This window comes from Lemur catta, chromosome 17 (assembly GCF_020740605.2).
Source record: "Lemur catta isolate mLemCat1 chromosome 17, mLemCat1.pri, whole genome shotgun sequence".
In the NCBI taxonomy this organism is placed as follows: Eukaryota; Metazoa; Chordata; class Mammalia; order Primates; family Lemuridae; genus Lemur; species Lemur catta.
Genome location: NC_059144.1, coordinates 2,998,242 through 3,018,485, shown reverse-complemented (window position 1 = coordinate 3,018,485; position 20,244 = coordinate 2,998,242). Strand labels below are relative to the sequence as shown.

The 20,244-nt window shown below is 58.4% G+C and overlaps 1 protein-coding gene across 3 annotated transcripts in view; it reads left to right on the top strand.

The window, feature by feature from the left end:
• PPP2R2C (protein phosphatase 2 regulatory subunit Bgamma) overlaps positions 1–20,244 on the top strand; it is a 138,169-nt gene that overhangs the window by 94,616 nt on the left and 23,309 nt on the right. For all 3 annotated transcript variants that reach the window (XM_045528373.1, XM_045528374.1, XM_045528375.1), the window contains exons 5-6: positions 439–616; positions 18,549–18,713. In XM_045528373.1, coding sequence (XP_045384329.1) covers positions 439–616; positions 18,549–18,713 — 343 coding nt within the window. The remainder of the gene's footprint in view (positions 1–438; positions 617–18,548; positions 18,714–20,244) is intronic.

Below are 20,244 nucleotides of genomic sequence, written 5' to 3'. Positions count from 1 at the left end.
ACCCAGGTGCAATGGCAGCAGGGAAATGTGGTCCCCACCCAGGCAGCCACTTCCCAGTGACAGCACTGTATCACGGGGAGATGCTGTGGTTTGGGGGACAGTTGGTGGCCTCTGCCACGGTATCTTTTCATTCCATTTCAGAGATGAGGAAACTGGGGTGCAGGGGGCCCAGTCACTCAGTCACAGACACGCAGCGTCCCTGCCAGGGCTCAGGGCAAGCCCAGGAGCCTGAGTGAGGAGGCGGCCTTTCCTGCCGGGCTGGGTGGGCGGTGGACGTCCGCCAGCCGCCACCGCCTGTTTCAGACCTCGCGGGGGCAGGATGGGCGCCCAACCCGCGTTCCCACCTCTGGCTCAGATCACACGCCCCCTGCGTGCCGCTTCCTGAGGCTGCCGCCTGCCCCGGGCCCGGCTCTGCCCTGACCGCCCCCCCCTGCGCAGGTGCCCGTGCTGAAGCCCATGGACCTGATGGTGGAGGTGAGCCCCCGCAGGGTCTTCGCCAACGGCCACACCTACCACATCAACTCCATCTCCGTCAACAGCGACTGCGAGACCTACATGTCTGCGGATGACCTGCGCATCAACCTCTGGCACCTGGCCGTCACCGACAGGAGCTTCAGTATCCTTCGCCGCGGCCACGCTGCCGTCTCCCGCGGAGGGTGGCTCCGGGTGGGTGTGTGGGCGGGCGGGCGTGGCAGTAAGCACGCTGGTTTGGGGGCTTCTGTTCCGTTTCGCTCCTTGAATGAGATGCCCACTGGCTCATGGGGTGCGAGGTCCGGATACAGAATCATGTTGCGTCTATTTCTGAGAACTTTACAGTCAGGGCTGCTGAGTGTTGCGTTTGATCCCTTGCCTCTCCCAGGGTGGCCAGGGTCCCTGTCATCCTGGGGCCTCACCAGAGACCGGGAAGGCGGTGGAGAGTCCTGGAGGAGGACAGCTGGCACCCCTCAGACAGCCGGCCAAAGGCTCCTTGGGGCCCCCTCTGTGGGGCCCAAGGCAGGTGTTGCTGAAGAGCATGGGATCCTGCCTAGGGCTTAGAGTGACAAGAGGGTGTCAGAAGCCCAGCTGGATCAGGATCCCAGGGCCTCTGCTCAGAGGTCCCCTGTGTTGGGGCAGGCTAGAGACAATAGCACTGAGGAGCCCCCACTGACCGGTGGGGAAAGAACTGGTGACACATGAGCACTGGCCTGGGGATGGGCGAGGCTTGGCCCACGAGGGGCAGCTGTGAACAGCAGGGAAGGCAGGTGGTTAAGATGCCCCCATTCTGCAGAACAATGATGATAGTGATCACAGTAGCATTCAGCGTGGCTCTGTGTGCCATGTCTGTGCCTAATATCAGCATGCGTTAATTTTAATTCATGTCATCTGTACAACAACCCTGTGAGTCAGGTACTGTCATGATTCCCCATTATAGATGAGGAAACTGAGGCACAGAGAGCCGGAGGCAACTTGCTCAAAGCCCATAGCCTCCGAGTGTGGAAGCTGGCATTCAAACCCAGGCCCTCCCGTCCCGGAGTCCCCACTTCCGACCACTGCACCCAGCTGCCATTGTGAAGGGCACTGCCCGGTGTGTAATGAGGGGGCTGGGAGGACCCCCAAGAGCCTTTGTGCATCAGACGGTGTCGAGCCGAGCAGCCCTGGGCCCCTGGAGCGGAGCAGCTCCTGACAACGGGGGCGTCACGCCTGCTACCGCCTCGTCCCATCCGCCAGGCGTGCCTGTAGCCCTTGGAACAGCAGCCGGGACGTGCGGAGGGGAGTGTGGCAGCAGGGGACAAGCTGGGAAGGAGGGGAAGAGGGTAACAAATGGCTCTGGGGGCTGAGAGCCAGCCGTGGCCAGGGAGACCCTCAGGAACTAGAGGGAAGGAAACTTCAGGGCTCGGAGCAAAGCGTTGGATGTTCCCAAGCCTGGCGAGAGGGTGTGGGCAAACGCACGGCTTCAGAACCAGAAGTTTCTGTGTGAGTCGGCCGCACCTTCCGGCTCCGTGACCCTGGGGGAGTCAGACCTCTCTGAGCTGCGGTCTTTTTGGTACCCCCCGTCCTACTGTGCGTCGCCAGTGAGCCCCTCCGTGTGTCATGCCCCACTCTGAGCTGCACTTAGTGGTGTCGGGAAGCCCGTGCACCTGTCCCCTCCTGCCCTCGAGGAACCACGCCCGCAGCCTGGAGGGGACGAGGACTCGGGTGGGCGGGGAGGTTCAGGAAGGGCTGAGGCCGGAGCCCAGATTTGGCTGGATGTGGAGGGCCGAGCCGGGCAAAGTCCTGTGAGCCCCTGTCCTCAGCGCCCAGAGCATGGGCTGGCCGGGACTTGCTTTGCTGCAGGGCTGTTCACGGACTGGACCTCAGTGGAGAGGTCCAGGCACAGGTGGACCGGGGCCAGCTGCTCCCGGCTGTCTCTGCTCTGGCTTCAGTCTCAGGCTCCACAGGGTGGTGAGTTGGCGCCAACAGCTTGGGCCACAGCCTCCCAGAATAAAGTCCAGGAGCAAAGAGACCAGTTCTCTCTGCTGTCTGGCCAAGACCCCAGATGGCACCCACAGGCTCTGACGGGGCCTCAGGGGCACCCTCTGAACCAGTCCTCGTGTAGGTGTGTAGCCGGAGGAGGGGGACTGCAGGGCTCTGATTGGCCAGGCTGGATGCATGTGCCCTCCCTGGCACAGAGGGGGTTCGTTCTGCCCCCAGTGTGGCGTTGGGGCGCAGGGGAGGGGTGGCCCTTTGGAAGAGAAGCAGGTGCTGCCCAGGAGTTGGGGGCCTTCATGGGGGCTGTGCGTGTAGGTGCCCGCTGCGAAGTCCGAGGCTGTCGGCCGTGCTCCTGGCAGAACAAAAGGCAGGGCTGCAGGCCTGCCTGTCGGGAGGGCCACTCGCAGGGCTTCCCGGACAGTGTCCTGTAGTTTACAAATCAGGTGCCACCCAAAGACAGTGGTGGTGTTATCATCTCCCCATTTTACAGATGAAGAAATGGAGGCTCAGGAGACATGGGGCTGCCCAGAGTCCCCAGCTGTGAGGGGCAGAGCTGGGACTCATGCCCTCAGGCCTGCCTGGCCTGGTCCAGTGCTTTTGCCCTGCCCAGGCTGCCCACTGAGTATGGGGACGGTGGCATCCACCCTCTGGAGCCCCGGCTTCCTTACACCTGCCCCGTTTCTCTCTCTGGACTGTCGCGAGGGTTCGATGACACTGTGGATGCTGAAGCCGTTAGCACTGTGGGGCCGGGAGAGTGTGATTTCTTGGTTTATTCAGCTACGAATTCCTCAGCACCTCTGCTGTCCCAGGCCCCCGGGAAAGCAAAGAAACTCAGCCGTGCCCTGGAGGGCCTCGTGGGCTTCTGGGGACACAGCGCTGACATGGGCTGTGTGAGGAATGTCCTCCTTGCTGTAACCCAAGGTCCCTCCAGGCTGCTGTGGGCGGCCATGGCAGCGAGGGTGAGTGGGGGCAGGAAGCCCCCGGGCCGAGGAGGCTGTGGGTGTGTGGGGTGTGAGTGGCAGGCTCTCTCCCGGGGCTCCACACTCACAAAGCCCCTTCACAGCTGTCCCTGCCTCTGCGTGCCATGTGTTCTTTAACTTACTTTTCCTATTTTTTCCAATTTTTAGTCATTTTCTTTAAGTTGCTTTATTTTTGCCTACGTAACTGTCTTTTGAAAGGGAGTTTAATTTCAGTGCCATGTGCTAAAGTTAGACCTATCACATACCGTGAGTAGGAGGTAGCTGTAATGGTAAAGGCTATGAAAACAAAACAACAGTAGCAAAATCTGTGCTCAGCCCGGCCCGGTGGGATTTCTGTGATGAGGGACTGTTCGCTCTTGCACCGCACAGCGGGCAGCCGCCAGCCACACGTGCCTGTTGGGTGCCGAAAGTGTGGCTAGGGTGACCGAGCAACAGCATCGTTAATCTAATTTAGTTTTAACTAATCCAGACTTCAAGTTAATTAAATAGCCGCGTGTGGTGAGTGGCTGCAGAACAGGACAGTTCAGACGCTGCGTGTTGCCTGTTCGACCTGGGTCCGGCCCTTTCTGCAAAGATGGAGGCAAGCGGGCGCTTGAGCATTAAAGGCGGGCGTGCGCGGAACAGTGGCTTCCTCCCTCATTTGTCAGAAGAGCTGAATGCTTTCTTGGTGTGCGTGTCTGTGTTTTGTTACTGAGGGCTGTGCCGACCTCCCGCCTAACTGCTCCCAGGGAACGAAAAGCCATTAGTGCATTGTAAGCAGGGGAGCACCACCAGCCAGCTCTGGGGGGCTGTGTGTGTCATGGGTAGATCGGATTCCAGCAGACAAGCTTGGAAACCAGGGGACCAGCAAGGGGTCCAGGGAGAGAGAGTGGGGGGCAGGTCCATGCGTGGCCATGTGCAGGAGGTGGTGGAGGAGTAAGATCGTGAGGACAGAGACTTTGTAGATTTGGGCTGTATCATAACTGTTTTGGGACCAATGTGGCCACAGGACATTCATACAGGTTAATTGTGGACAAGAAAAGAGTGCTGATCCAGCCCAGAGCTGCAGACACAGTCCTTCCTGGTCACTGCTGTCAGCCTGGCCTCCTCGTCTCACCCTGAACACATAGATTGTACCCCGCCCATGTGTTGGAGAGCACGCCATTCACCTGCAGGTATTTACTGAGCACCTACTATGTGCCGGGCCTTGTTTTTGGTGCTGGAACTAGATAGATGCAAATCCTGCCCTCCAGGAATGGACAGAAGAGAAACCATTAGTGAGGTATCCGGTATTGGAGCAGGTGACCAGTGCCATGGGGGATCGGTGGGCCCAGCCGGCGTGGCCAAGGGCATTTCTCTCCAGCCACGTCTGCTGCTGGCTGCAGGCACTAGGTGGGTGGAGAGTGAGCCAGGGTGGTGGTTTTGCCAAGTGAACATGTAGACATGGAGCTGCTGTTGTATGCAAGCAGTGAAAACAATGATTATTAATCAAAGAATGTGAGCCAGGTGAGGGAGATGACAGGGTGACTCTCTGTGGATTGGGGAGGTCGCTGGAGGGCCTAGGGGACTTCCCCGGCTGCAGATCCTGCAGTATAACTGTCAGACCTCCCCGTAGCTTCCAACTTTGCGGGAATGAATCGTTAGTTGACCAAAATATAAGCCACCCTGGCTGTTCGCAACAGAGGAGTGTGTATGGAACGCTGAGGATTCAGAGCTGGGCTCCAGGCAGCCTGCAAAACTTAGGCGTTTGGGGGTGTATGCTTGTGGAAACCTCTCCTGATTAGATTAATCCACCGGGGAACCAAGGGGCACCTGGCTCTCCCCATGGCCTGCTGCTGCCTGGCCATAGGAGCCAGCAGACACTGCAGCAGAGGTGCCGTGCACGTCCGTGGGGGCAAGCCTGCCTTGGCAGGGCAGGTGTCGGCATGGTGGGCTGCAAGTGCCTGGTGGGGCTGGGAGCAGCTGAGTTATTAGAAAAGGCATTTCCTTTCTGCCTGGGAGGAGGCCAGCAGACAGCTGTGACTCCACGCAGAGCTGGGGACGGCTCTGAGTGTTTGAGACCCCCTTGAGCAAGCCCCAGCAGGAGGATCCTGGCTGTCGGCTGGTGACAGCTCTGGTCAGAGCCGACAAGGAAACCAGGGCTGGGCCTGCACCCAAGCAGAGGGAAGGGGAGGCATGTCGGGACTCGGGGTTCGCACTCTTAATGCTTGCTCTCTGGTGTCCTCGCTTGGCCTGACGATGCGTGTCCCACCCTCAGAGTCCACGGGAAGGACTGTGCTGCGTGACTGTCTCGGCATGCCCAATCAGCGACACTGTCCATCTCAGCAAAATTGAGTTTTAGTAACTGTGTCAAGAGAAAGGAAATGTTTTTTAGTGAAGGAGACAAAGAGGGCATCGTTCTGACTGACACGAAGAAAGGACTCAGAGGGCATCTCTGCTGTAACTGCATAACTGGCTGTCCCGAATCGAGGATCTCTGCAGTGGCCGGGCACATTCAGTCTCCAGCGCCCAAACATCAGGACCCCTCCCAGCCTCCTTCCTCGCCCTCATCCTCAGGATGGGAGGAGGCCCCAGGCCCCTGCCCTGGCACCGTCCCGCCCTGCCTGGCCAGTCGGCCTCTGCAGAGCTGCCAGAACCGTGGGTCCGGGTGTGTCAGCCCCGCTGAAGGCCTCGGAGGTCCCCCTGCAGCCTTGGTGACGGGCCCTGAGACGTGCCCGTCTCGGATTCCTGCGCATCGGACTTGCTCAGTGGGCTCTGGGTTCCCGTCACGGTGTGGGTGGGGTCAGAGTTGTGCCCTCCTAGCCCATCGCTGCCGGGCGTCTCTGACCTGTCCTCGCCACACCCCTCCTGGACTGGGCAGAGCCGCTCTGGGCTCCTTGGCCTCCCTCTGGTCACACGAGTTTTCTGTTACTAGGAAGCCTCCCCCCCATTTTCTGGTGGAGGCCCTGGGATTGGGAAGCTGGGGGAGGCCTCTCCGTGTCCCTGCCCTCCGTGCGGGGCCCGGCACACCGTGAGGCTTGTGAATGGTTGTAGAGGGACAGGCTGGAAGTTCACTGCGTCCGTGTGGCCTCAGGGTATAGGTCCCCCGCCCCTGTCGGTCTGGACTCCAGGTGTCTCAGAGACCCCGAGACCCCAGACACCAGTGAGCAGGGCAGGCTGTCCTCAGCCCCACTGCTCAGCCTCCTGGACCACCAGCTTCCGAACGTGGAGTGGGAAACATTCCTTATCGTGAGGACATTCGTGAGGATTTAGGAATCTTTCACTCAAAGGGCCTGGTACCTGATCGAGGCCCAGCATGAGGATGATATTATTTTCTCTTTTAAATAACAGCCCCTCGGCCAGGCGCGGTGGCTCACGCCTGTAATCCTAGCACTCTGGGAGGCCGAGGCGGGAGGATAGCTTGAGGTCAGGAGTTCAGGACCACCCTGAGCAAGAGCAAGACCCCGTCTCTACTAAAAATAGAAAGCAATTATCTGGCCAACTAAAAATATATATACAAAAAGTTAGCCGGGCATGGTGGTGTGTGCCTGTAGTCCCAGCTACTCAGGAGGCTGAGGCAGTAGGATCATTTAAGCCCAGGAGTTTGAGGTTGCTGTGAGCTAGGCTGACGCCACGGCACTCTAGCCCAGGCAACAGAGCAAGACTCTGTCTCAAAAAAAAAAATAAATAAATAAAAACAATTAATAAATAAATAACAGCCCCTCAAATATTTAAGATTGGTTCTCATAGAGTCCCTGCGTCTCTGACCTAGTGCTCAGAGCACTTTCTTCCCCAGCGCTCCTTTAACACCTGCTTACACAGCCTCTCACTTCCTTTAATACCAACGTTTTGAGACTGTTACACACTCTGGGTGATTTTTCTTGAGTTCGATGTGTCTTAAAGGCGACAAATTGCACAGGAGACTTCAGCTGATAGACCTCTGCTTTATTTTTAGCATGGAGAATTTTAGAGATGGTTCAATTGATTTCCCCACTGGAGCAATTTCTCATGGTGGAAGCTGCCCCCTCATGTCTCCTTACGGCCTGTTGTCCAGTAGCAACAGCAAGTTTTTTAAAACATGTGAACCAGACCATGTCACTCCCTGTTCAGAACCCTCCAGCGACTTCTGCCAACTTGGAGTAAACTCCTGCCCTTTGCTGTGGCCTCTGAGGCCCTGCACCCCCCACCCCCGCTCGCTTCCTCCCCCTCCCCTTGCTGTGGGGCTCAGCCCCCCAGCCCCTCACCCCTGCTGAGCGGCCGCCCCTCCTGCTGCAGCGTGCTTTGCACTGGCTGTTCTCGCTGCCTGTGAAGTGTCTCCACCCAGACACCCGCTCGGTGCACACCTCCTCAGAGAGCCCTTCCCTGCGCAGCCTGTTGGAACTCGTCTCAGAAGGTCCCTTGAGGGCCCTGTCCCATTATCTGTTTATTTCCACGTCTGGACTGGCAGCTTCATGAGAGCAGGGACGTTGTCTGTGCTACCTGGGATGGTGCCTGGTCCAGAGTGGACGCTCCAAGAATGCGACAAGCACAGTAAAGTGTGATGAGTGTTGGGATGAGGGAGGGAGGACCCTAGGCTCGTTAGACGTCTCCTGGACGGTCAGGCCCTGGTGCTGAGGCTTCGGTCCTGGATCTGCCACTGGGTTCCCTGGCAGGTTGCTTCACCTTCTTGGCCCCCAGTTTCCCCTCCTTGGACTGACACCCCGCAAGCTGTCTTTCACCTCCCAAGTCTCCCTTGGTCTGGCCAAGTGTGACCCGGGGTCATGCCAGCCGCATGCTGCAGCTAGCTTACACCAGCTTGCAAGAGCCAACTGGACTTGTCTCTTCCCAAATCCATGTCGATGGACATCACTTTTGGTAGCTTGAATTCGGCCATGGTGGTGGTACTTCCACAGGCTTCTGTAAGCACTACAAAGTGCTTCCCCTTTCCCCCTGGAGAGGTGGTTGTTCAAGTTATCAGCACACCCCTGCTTTGGGGCCTTCACAAGGCCAGGCAGTTGTAGGTCAGTCTCCACTGTGACCGAGCGCCCCCTGTAAGCAGTGCCCTGTCTGTGGCTCGGACCCCTTTGCCAGCCAGTGCTGTGCTGGGGTCAGCGTCTCTACCTCTGCTGTCACACTTGCCGAGCACTCAGTCGGTGCCACAGAGTCCCGAGCACACTGCATGTATTCACTTAGTGCATCCTCCCAACAGCACCATGTCGTAGGCATGTAACGTCCCCCTTTGACAGATGAGGAAACTGAGCCACAGAAAGGTCAAGTGATCTACCCAACATCACACAGCTGGCAGGTACCAGGGCTGGGATTCAAACTTGGGCCATCTGGGTGCAGAACCCGTGCCCTTAACTGTCCCGCTACACTGCGCCTCATCGTGTGACAACCCCCGTGACAACCACCGTTCATGGCACGTCCCAGTCTGCAGGGCCTGGGCTGAACGAAGCAGGGTGCAGCTGCTTGCACTGCACTGTCCTGGTGGCTCGCTGAGGTGGCACCGTCACGCTCCCCACTTTGCAGATGTGGACCTGGGCTCTGAGAGGTGGGCTGTCTTGTTCAAGGCCCCTCCAAGCCCCGGGTCCCTCTGAGGCCCGTCCAGCTCCGTGGAGGCAGTCATGTTTCTCGGCTCTCATGTTAGATCCCAAAGAAAAACAGGTGCGTTTTATGCCGTGGCAGGTTGGAGCGGAGGCTGCTCTGTGGTGTGTGTGGCCACGTGCATTGGCTTTGGCAGCTGCGTGACGCTCCTGGCGTTTGCCCTCGCTGCTGGGACGGTGGGGCTCACCCAGCCCTCGCGTGCCCCCCACCCGTCCGCGGCAGGCCTCCGTGGCATCTCTGGCGCTCACTCCCGGTCATACCTCTCAAGCCCAGGCTGGAGCCCCAGACCCTTGGCCTGCGTCTGTCTTCATGATGGTCCTGCCCCCCACAGCCTCTTTTCCGCAACCCCCACCCTCAGAGCCCACGCTGCACCGCCCTGAGCTCGCCAAGCGCCTCCTTCCCCCGCTGCCCCTCTTAAGTCCTCTTCTCCCTTCCGCACAGAGCCCAGCTCCCTCCGAGGCCCACGGCCGCATCCTCCCAGCCAGCTCCGCCCTCCCTCCTGCTCCAGCCACCCGGCCTCTTGCAGCCCCCTCAGAGCCCCTGCTCCGCAGAGACGCCCTCCCCAGCACACAGCAAACACCCCCCACGGACTCTGCTGGATGACGACTCCTCGCCTCGGGCCTCAGAGGACCCTTCTGACTCTCCAGGCGGCTCAGGGCCCCGTGAGAAACCCCCACCACATGCACCTGTGTGTCGGTCCCAGAGCATGGATCAGGGAACTAAACCTGGCTCCCCTGCTGGGCCAGGCACCCCAGAGGCCAGGACAGGGCCTGGCTTGCCCCTTCTTGGTGCCGTGGGTGTGTAGCTGCCTGCGTGTGCATCCCAGTTCTGTCCAACCTTGGGCTTCCCCCCCAGTCTCAGACACCAAGGCGTGCACTTCAGCACAGACCTTCACAGTCCTCCAGGGGGTGACAAGCATTGCAGCTTTTGCAACCTGCTCAGTTTTAATTTTCTTTTCCAGAGGGAGAGAAAGACTCTGATTCTTGATTCTAATTTAATTACCTTTAACCATGTGGTAGGTCTTTGACACACGTCATCTCTTGAAATCCTCATTAGAACCCTGCAAAGCAGAGGGCACCAACCCATTCTAGAGGCTGAGCCTGAGACGTCACCCAGGCGTTAGGTGGGGGGCTGGCCTTTCAAGGCCTGGCCCTCGGGACTCAAAAGTCAGCGCTTTCTTGCCATTTCATAGCTTGGTGGTTCCTTTCTAAGCACTTAGGAATCACGTAAGTGGTGGAGTTGTGTAGACTTGTGCGTCACACAGAGCGAGAGAGCACGGCTTAGTGGGCTCACACAGGGGGCTGTAACTGCCCCTCTCCCGTGGCCCCAGCAGTCTGGGTTCAGCTCCCAAAGAAGGATCGTGCCATGACCAATAGGATGCTCTGAGCAGAGGAGGAAAGAAGCTGTTACAGGCTAAATTTTGTGCCCCCTAAATTTACTGTGTTGAAGCCCTAAGCCCCAGAACCTCAGAATGTGACTATATTTGGATACGGGGCCTTTAAAAGAGGTAATTAAATTAAACTACAGCCTGCAGGAGGGTCCCTGACCCAATCTGACGGGTGTTCTTATAAGAAGGACACGCAGACAGCAAGGCCGCGTGCACAGAGGAAAGACCACGTGAGGACACGGCAGGAAGGCGGCCACCGTAGGGCCAAGGAGGCAGGCCTTGAAGGAACCAGCCAACGACTCCTTGATCTTGGACTTCTGGCCTCCAGAACTATGAGAAATGAATGTCGTTTAAGCCACTCAGCCTTTAGCATTTTGCTGTGGCAGCCAGGAACCCTCCTGCAGCGTCTGGCATGCCTTGGCCTGAGTGCTTGCAGCCAGGTCATCTTTTGGAGAAAATCTGATTTTGAAAAAAAAAGCAGGTTTTCAGGGCTGCCTGTATGTATACAGGAGGCTTCCAGGGCACCTCCACTTCCAGCGTCCCTGGTGAGCCTGCATGGGAGGCCTTTCATGGCGTGGCCGTTGGCAGGGCCGCCTCCATCCCTCGCTCCAGCTGCTTGATTGCCATGGTAACAGCCTCCTCCATCCTGAGAGCAGGCTCCTGCCGAGACCTCTGGATGAACCATGCTTTGCTCAGTTAAATCAATGGGGTCTGAGGCTGCAGCCTGCCCTTTCATGGAACCCTGGTCTACACCCAGCACCTGCCTTACTGAGGACACAAACCTGCCCACCCGGCCTTGGCCTTGGGACCTTAGGGGTGCTGACCCCATGGGGAGAGCTGCAGATTGTGCTGGAAATACATTTACTGCAGAAGAGTAGGAGGAACACTGGCTGGAAGTTCGGAAGCCAGGCTTCCAGTCCTCACTCTGGCGTGGTTCCCTGTGTGGCCCTGGGCAAGTCACTGCCCCGCCCAGGCTGCCCTCCCCTCCTGGGTGGGACTGGAACGTGGGCAGCCCCTGCTGCAGGCCGGGCTCCATGCCTGACCATAGGCACAGCTCTCTGGGGTTAGTTCTGTGTCTCAGGCTATGTCCTTGCAGACCAGTTTGTTGTGGCATCTCCACTAAGACCCATCATGACCTGCTCCCTGACGTTCTGTCAGCACTTGGCAATGGTGTGTGGTTCTGGCGTGACCCTGGCCCGGCTTCAGGAGACCAGGTAATGCCCTTGGCAGCAGCAGATGAAGGAGTTTCTATAAAAACCTCTGCAAACCTGATGACTGTGCAGCCCGTGTGGCTTCTGTTTCCTGTGTCCTTGGCAGGAAGAACCACAGAGCTCGTTCTTAGGCAGGACAACCCCAATTTCTGAGGCTTGTTGACTCCCCCGGGTGTGGGCTCAGAGCTCGCAGGACTGGTATGAACAGTTGAGGGCGCTGGCACTCCTACCTGGCAGGGCGAGGGGCTCCTCATGCTGGGGGTGCGGCAGGGACAGGGAGGGCCCCACCTGCCCCTCCAGGGCTGCACTTGCTCCATCTGACGCTGAAGCGGGGGCTGCACGTGGTGCAGGGGGGCTGTGGGTCCAGAAGCAAATTGCAGTCTCTGCTCCAGACCTGGCCTGGCAAAAGTTTGGCCCCAGCGTGGGGGCAAATCCACCTGCTTATGAAGTCTTCTTGGCATACAGCCGTGTCCTCTGTTTACATATTGCCTGTGGCTGTGTTGTACTCCAAGAGCAGAGTGAGGTAGTTACAGTTGCAATAGAGACATTGCGTCTGGCCAAGCTTAAACTGTTTACTTTCTGGCCCTCTACAGAAACATTTGCCAACCACTGGTTGAGAGGCAACACCGGTGAGTGTGCACTGTCGGCCACTGGGAGGAAAAGGGGTTTCACTGTAAGACACGGGAGCTGGATCCAGACAGCTGCCAGCAACCAGAGGTACCCCAGGTCCCCAGGCCCCTGGGCCCTCCGGCAAGCTAGTAGCCCTTCCCGGCCCACTGCCCCGCTGTTCCCATCTCATGCCGACAGCTGCGACTTTCCTTTCCTGCTCCCCGAGCTGCAAGTGACACAGAGTCCAGAGAGGCCGAGTCATTGGCCCGAGGCTCCACAGCAGATCAAAGGCAGACTTGGGGCTGGAGTCAGGCTCTTTGGCAGCAGTCAGCGTGTGCCTGTGTCAGGCAGGTGTTCATTTGCAAAGCACCTGCTCTGTGCCAGGCCCTGTTCCCAGCATGTCACATGAACTACCTTAATCCTTACAACCCTAGGAGGTAGAGAATACAATGCCATCCTGAAGCTGGGGAAACTGAGGCCCAGAGAGGTTCAGAAACTTGCCCAAGGATACACAGCTAACAGGAGGCAGCGCCTGGATTCACCCCAGGTCTTCAGTGGTCAGGGATCACGCTCCTGTGTCACGGAGGGCGTATTGCGCACTCTGGAGCCCAGCTGACGTCCAATCCTGGTCTGGCCCCTTCTCTGCTCAGCCCTGAGCCTCCATTTCCCCATCTGCAGAAGGGGTCAGAAGGGGTGCATCTCAATCCACGGGGGGTGGGGGATTGAACGAGCCACAGATTCGTGGCAGCGGTGCACAGGCAGCCTGCTGGGCATGCTAGCTGCAGGCGGGTACCAGGCACTTGGCTGGGCTTTGGGGATATAAACAGGAGCACGACCCAGACCGGCGGCCAGCACGTGCAGCCTGAGAAGATGGTGCTGACAGGCTTGGGAGCAGAGTCCAGTGGGGCCAGAGGAAGGGGTGTGGGAATCGGTCCTTCCTGATGAACTTCCAGTCGCTGGAGGAGCCGTGTGCTTCCTAGTCGGCCGTGCTCTGCATTCACATGGCTGCAGGGGGACAGCCCCTGCCAGTGGCCCGTGTTAGTGACAGTCCCTTCCTAAAAGGAAGCCCCTTCGTGCCCTGGCCTCAACCCTGCTTCTCCACTTCAAGGGTCCCCCAGCTTGAGACGGGTTTGCACGTCTGCTCCCTGGCTCCTGGTCAGAGGGGCCCACGATGGGCCCACAACTGATTCATTCAGCCAGCAACTCTTTACTAAGCACCTACTGTGTGCTAGGCACTGAAGGTACAGCAGGGATCCAGATAGACAGTCCCTGCCCTCACTGGAGAGGTGGCAGTAACAGATAAGCCAATAATGTGACAAGCCATGATTAACGCTTACAGAAATATAAAGCAAAAAACATATATGCTAAGCAAGATAAAATAAATAGGTTTATTTTGGGGGCAGGGGCAGTTTAGAGGAGAAGGCCGCGTCATGAAGGAGCGTGCGGACAGAGATATGAAGGACGTGAGTGCAAAGGCCCTGCGGTAGGATGGCGCCTGTCACGCCCTGGAGCGATGGGATACTGCGTCGGTCCCTCCAAGGGGCAGAGGGACCTGGCCCTGGGGGCTGTGTGAGGAGGAGCCCAAGCTGGGTTTGTGGCCGTGCAGGCTGGTTCCATGTCAGCTCTGCTGCTCGCCAGCTGTGGGAACCCGAGCCTGTCTCCTCCCCTGAGCAAAGCTAAGGGTGGCACCGCCTGGCCAGCTGGGGGTGCGGGAATGCCTGTGAGCAGGATTGCTAAATTGGAAGGCCTGTGCCCCAGGGAAGATTGAGTCACCTCCTCATCTGACATTCATTCTCGAATCAGTCTCGCAGCACAGGTGCCCCGAGCGCCAGCGCTGGGCAGGCCGTGTGGGGGGGGGGCGGTGGGGGACCCCTGCCTTGGTGCCACCCGTCAAGAGGGAGAGCTGGGCACGTACACAGCACGGTGACACACAGGGGGCGAGCTCTGCGTGGGGGAGCAGGTGGGTAAAGCTCACCCTGGTGTTCGGGCAGAGGCCACCGCGACCTCGGGATGCTCTGGAGACTTCAGACTGCTGGACGTGGCTGGAGGTGGGAGGCAGACGTGGCCCAGCGCGACGGGGGAAGCCGGGCAGGGTGGGCGTGCCGGGCAGTGGGAAGTCCAGCAGCTGTGGGAGGAAGTTCTCTCCAGCTGAGCTTGGACGCGGACCCCCGTGGGGACAGAGGTGATGATGGCCGGGGCTGAGGGCACAGCAGGAGGGTCTTTAGGTGGGGGTGCCCCCAGCACTCTCACACTCGTTAAGGAGGGGACGGAGGAAGGACCAGGAAGCCATCTTGATTGCTGGTGCTCAGGGCTGGGGCGGCTAAAACAGGGAACGGTAGGGAAAAGCCCAGGCTGGGTGGATATAAAGACATCCGTGATACTAGCGTTATGTCCCTGTTGTCGTTTCCCAGCTCCCACCTGGGAACAAATTGCCACAAACTCGGTGGCTCCAAACAACAGAAAATTATTCTCTCACAGTCCCGGAGGCCAGAAATTCCAAGTCGAGGTGCCAGCAGGGCCGTGCTCTCTCTGAAGGTTCTGGGAGAGGATCCTGGTCTCCTCCGGCTCCTGGTGGCTCTGGGCGTCCTGGGCTTGTGGCCACATCTCTCCAGTCTCTGCCCCCGTGTTCACATGGCCTCCTCCTCTGGTGTCTGTGTTTCTCCTCTTCTGTCTCTCACAGAGACACTTGCCATTGGATTTAGGGCCATCTCAAAGTCCTTGACCAAACCTGGAAAGACTCTTTTCCCAACTAAGGTCATATTCGTAGTCTCTGAGGTTAGGACATTATGGACGTGTCTTTTGGGAGCCCCTGGAGAAGAATAACTTGTGCTCAGCTGAGGCGTCTGGGATTGAGAGTGATGTCCCTTCTCCCTTACGTCCTCTCCATGTGACCTCTTTCCTGCATGCCTACCTGTGTCTGACAAGCTTTTCTGCAGGGAAATGATTCTTAGCTGCCCAAGTGCAATTGAAAGGTAAATAAAAGCCTGTCAGACAGTGGAGTAGAATTAGAAAGAAAACCAGAATATGAGTAATTCAGCCAGCTGTGCCAGGGAGGGGACTCCTAACTGAGTCTAATTATGCTTGTTCCCAAGGGGGGCCGGTCCAGAAATGAACCTTGTAAAGCACAGTGTTACGAGTGGGATTTATGTGGTGATTATGAAACAGAGGAGGCCGCTGGGGGTCAGTCCTTGAAAGGAAAGGGCGCTCTGGGATCACGCCATCCCCTTGCTTTGCAAATAGGGAAACTGAGGCCTGCAGCAAGGAAAGGGTGCTCACAGGTGGCACAGTGCACTCCAGAGAGAGCAGGCCCGACACCCAGCCCAGGGTCCCCAGCTTCGGCCCCTGGTGCTGGACCCACCAAAGCTAAAGCCACTGCGCGTGGTCACTGTTAGACCAAAAGTCTCAAATCCACACGTGCGTGGCCACACGGTGTGAGTCAAGGACTTTGCAGGATCTGAGTTTGGGGCATAATTATTGTGCTAGGGAGGGTTTCTCCACAGCTACTTCCCTCACCAGGAATCCATCTTCAGGCCCCTGTTTTATTACCGAGGGAGAGAAATTCAACAGGGACAGACCACTCAGTAGTCCCTTTAGCACACCCCATGGCTCCAGCCAAGAGCCAGGCAGCAGGCCCGGGTAGGTCCTGAGGCCAACTGAGCCAGACGTCTTGCGGAGGCCATCCCAGGGACCGAGGGACCACAGGCCCAGTCAGAAGCCCATGCCCTGAGGGACGCTGTGCTGCCCCAAGGTGGCTGGCAGGGCCCTGGGCCTGGGATTCAGAGGAGCAGACTGCCTGCCAGGCCCCAGGGAGCTCCCGCCCAGTGGGCACCCTGCCGAGTTGGTCATGACCATGACTGTCTTCCTCTCCCAGGGTAAGGCGGGTACAAACCTGTGCTTGACATTACTGTTTTCCCAGCAGCCTCTGTGTCCAAAGTCCGTTGTTTGAAACAGTAAGAGACATTTCCTGAGGATGCCGAGGCTGTAAGAACCATGGGCCTGGGCTGTTGGCAGGACCCCGGTTTGGGGGACTCTCTCCCCACAAACCATACACCAGGCCCTTGACCCCTTTACCTTTGGGGACTCTCTCTTCCCAGCCTGCACCTGGGTCCTGGATCTCTTGTCCTTGTCCCACAGCCAGCCTGGGTTGCCATGTCAGGTGTGTTTGCCAGAGAAGGCTTCTCTGTATACTTTTAAAAGTTACAGAGCAGCCCGAGGTGGGAAGGGCCAGTGTTTGTGTGGACGCTGAGCCAGTCAGGAGGGTTGGGTTGTGCTGCAGTAACAACCAACCCCAGAGTCTCCGAGGCCTCAAACAGCCCAGCTGTATTTCCCACTCATGCCACGAGCGTGTCCTCCAAGGTCGGCTTTGGTGCAGTCTTGCCGCAGAGGGAAAAGTGTCGTGGCAAACCACATGCTAGCTCTCCGAGTTTCGTCTTGGAGCCGACAAACATCGCTTGTCCATTCACTGGCAAAAGCAACACATCGTCTGGCTGCTCTGGGTCCTGAAGGGCGGCATGTTCAGAGAACTCCCGAGATGCCGGCATTTCCGCTTGTCCCCTTGCATCCTGCCCTCCCCAAGGAGTTATGACACTAGGAAATACAGCAGGAACAGTGTCCTAACAATGACACAGGCAGCAGTCCCGTGGGACCTGCATTCCCCGGGGCACTTCAGTTTCCACCACAGCCTCCTTGGCTTTTGTTTGCCACTCGAGCTCGCAGAGACGGTTTAGTCCCTGCCTGCCCGGACCCTTCGGCGCAGAACGTCAAACGGGTGCGCCCGCGCTCCTGTGCGTGACATGTCATACACAGCCGCAGTTTTCCTCCAGACACCGTTTCAGTGACGTTCAGCCAGGAAGTGGAGCCATTCCCAAGCGGCAGAGTGTCGCGGAAAGTCGTCTGCAGCACGCTAGCCCTGAAGGATGGGTCACCAGGCCGGCGTTGAGGAGATTGGCAGGAGTCTGCCACTTTTTCGAGCTTAACCTTTAGTATCATTTTTCATTATTTAATCTCTGCTTCTTTTCACGCCAGAAAACCGTAGTTTCCTGGGAAGCCAACCAGGCATTGATGACTTAGCCCATTTCCCTGCCTTTGTGTTTTTATGTGACTCCGTTGCTGGTTAATGACGCTTCCAGCAGGCAAGATTTGCGTGTGAGCAGAGACCTCCTTGGTGCGTCTGACCGCGCCACGCTCCGTGCCGGGGTCTCACAAACTCTGTGTTTACAGGGGTCAGGAAGCAGCACTTTCTTACTGAGAGAGGAAACAGCGCGGGCTGGAGGTAGGGGAGGGCCGTGGGCCCACAGCAGATGTGTCTCAGTTTCAATCAGTATTTTCCAGATAATAAAAATAATAATAATAATGGTGACTCATTACACTTTGCAACGAGTCAGGACGTTGGGCTTTGCCTCTGTTAATCTTTACAAGAAAACTAGGAGGTTAGAACTGTCAGTCCATTTTGCAGATGAGGAAGTGAGTCCCGGAGGGCTGGGGCACTTGTGCAGGACCACACTGCCAGGAGGTGGCCGTGCTGGGATTCAAACCCCAGACCCAGGACTCCAGGGCTCGCATGCATGTGAAGTCAGAGGGAACGGGCCATGCAAAGCCCTGTGCAGGGCTGAGGGGACCGGAGACCGAGGTTGTCATTGTCAGAGCCTCCCAGGCCGGGTGACTGGCACGTAGGACCTGGAGCTGGGAAGCCGGACGGGGCTGGTCTGCAGCCCTTGCCTGCGCCAAGGGCTCTGGTTTGCTGCTGGGCAGCAGGGACAGGACAGACTTTGGAGCCTGGGAGGTTGTGAGGCTGGATCTAGCTTGACCGCCCACTACGGGGTTACCTGGACAAGCTGCTTACCCTTTCTGTGGTCCAGTGTATCTGTCAGGGACGCTTTCTTTGCAGGCTATAAAATTCTTGATGCTAAACAAAGGCTGGAAATTTATTGGCTCTCATATTTAACAGTCTGGGAGGGTGGCTTCAGGTTCAGCTTGGTCCAGGATTCAGAAGATAACACCAGGTAGTCTCTCCACTCTGCCTTTCGTGCTGTCTGCCCTGCCCTCAGGCCCGGGGTTTCCACTTGTCACAGCAGCAGACAGAAGCCCCTTCTGTCTACACTGCCAGCCCAGCAGGGAGGACCGAGCTGCATCCCAGAGCCCTGTATGCCAGTTCCCAGGAAGGCACAGGTCAGAGCCCAGCGTGGGCTGACCCAGAAATGCAGAACCTCTGCCCAGACTTTCTGGGCTGGGGTGTTTGGGGGTCCTGGGAGCAGAGCGGTGGTTCGCACATCAGGGTAGACGGCTTTGCCTGGGAGAGGTGTTGGAGAGCCCCCGGGGAGGCGGAGCGGCAAGGGTGCCCCTCCCGCCCCTTCCTTGACCGCGCCGCCCCAGACATCGTGGACATCAAGCCGGCCAACATGGAGGACCTCACGGAGGTGATCACGGCGTCTGAGTTCCACCCGCACCACTGCAACCTCTTCGTCTACAGCAGCAGCAAGGGCTCTCTGCGGCTCTGCGACATGCGGGCGGCTGCCCTGTGCGACAAACACTCCAAGCGTAAGTGCCCGCACCCCGGGACTGTGTGGCAGGCGGGCGGGGGGGTGGGGAGGTGCCCCATCTTGTGCTGGAGCGGCAGGGGTGGCAGGCGTGGGCCAGCGTGTCCTAGACTGGCCAAGGTGGGTGGGTGCCATGCTTCTTTGGCGCTGGCTGGTCGGGGAGCCTGGTCTTGGTCTTGCCACCTGCTGTCCCCCCAGAGCCCCTGCACAGCTAGGAACTGTGCAGCCTCCAAGGGTCGGGCTACTAGGGTGAGGGTCAGGGGACCTGGAAGCTAAAGAGGCACCAGACTTAGGTGTCACCTCCTCCAGGAAGCCTTCTCTGACTCCCAGTTGAGTCAGGCCCTCCTGTGTACCCCCATGGCCCCTAACGCTTCCGTTTCTCACAGAACTGGCCACACCGTGTGGAACTTCCCATGGGCTGCCCTACCTCCCCCAGCATCTGTGAGCTTCCTGGCGGCAGGGTCTGTAACATGTCACCTCCTCGTCCTACAGCCCACCATAGGGCCTGCCATGAGGGCTCCTCATGGGGCTGTCTGGGGAGGTCTGGGGCTGAACAAGGTCCAGGGACACATTCTAACACAACATCACCGGCACGACAGCCCACGTTACGCAACCACTCTGAGCCCTGCGCAGCCAAGCCCTTTACTCGCTTCTCTCATGTAATCACACACACTCCAAGGGAGTTGCTGTACAGAAAAGGAAACCGAGGCTCCAGGGGTTGGCCCAGGGTCACCCAAACTGAATAGTGGCAGGGCTGGGCTGCTTGGTGCTGGGCTGGGGCTGCCAGCTGCACACTGCCACGTGGTCCCCAGAGGGCCTGAAGGCACAAGATCAGACCGTGGTGTCGTCCTTCCCCGACCACCCTGCAGGGGTAGCAGGGGCCCAGGAGAGTCCCCCAGCCGGAGGGCAGGGACTTTGTCTGGGTCCCCTCTCTGTCTGTCCCCAGTGCCTACAACAGTGTATGAGAGATCCAGCGGCCCCTGGAGGGGCTTTATTAAAGCCTGGGGGTCAGGGGGGGTGCTTCACGCCTGTAATCCCAGCACTTCAGGAGGCTGAGGTGGAAGAATCGCTTGAGGCCAGGATTTCAAATCCAGCCCAGGAATAGTGAGGCCCTGTCTCTACAAAACATTGGCCAGGAATCCCAGCTACTCAGGAGGCTGAGGCAGGAGGATCGCTTGAGCCCACGAGTTCAAGGCTGCGGTGAGCTGTGATCACAGCACTGCACTCCAGCCTGGGTAACAGAGCGAGACCCTGTCTCAAAAAAAAAAAAAAAAAAAAGTCTGGGTGCAGGTGGCAGAGGGCTGGTTGGGAGTAACAGGGCCACACTCTTCCCCTGGGCAGCCCGGTTTCGCTGGGCAGCCAGAGATAGGGTGCTACACCAGCCCCCAGGACACAGGCCCGGGCCCTCCAAAGCCTCTAGCTCCTTCTCCTTCCTTGGCCAAGCCCTGGCCCCACATCCCACCCCTCATCTTCTCCAGGGCTGCCCATGCTCCGCATGTCACACTCAGCTCTCCAGGCATTCAGTGAGCGTC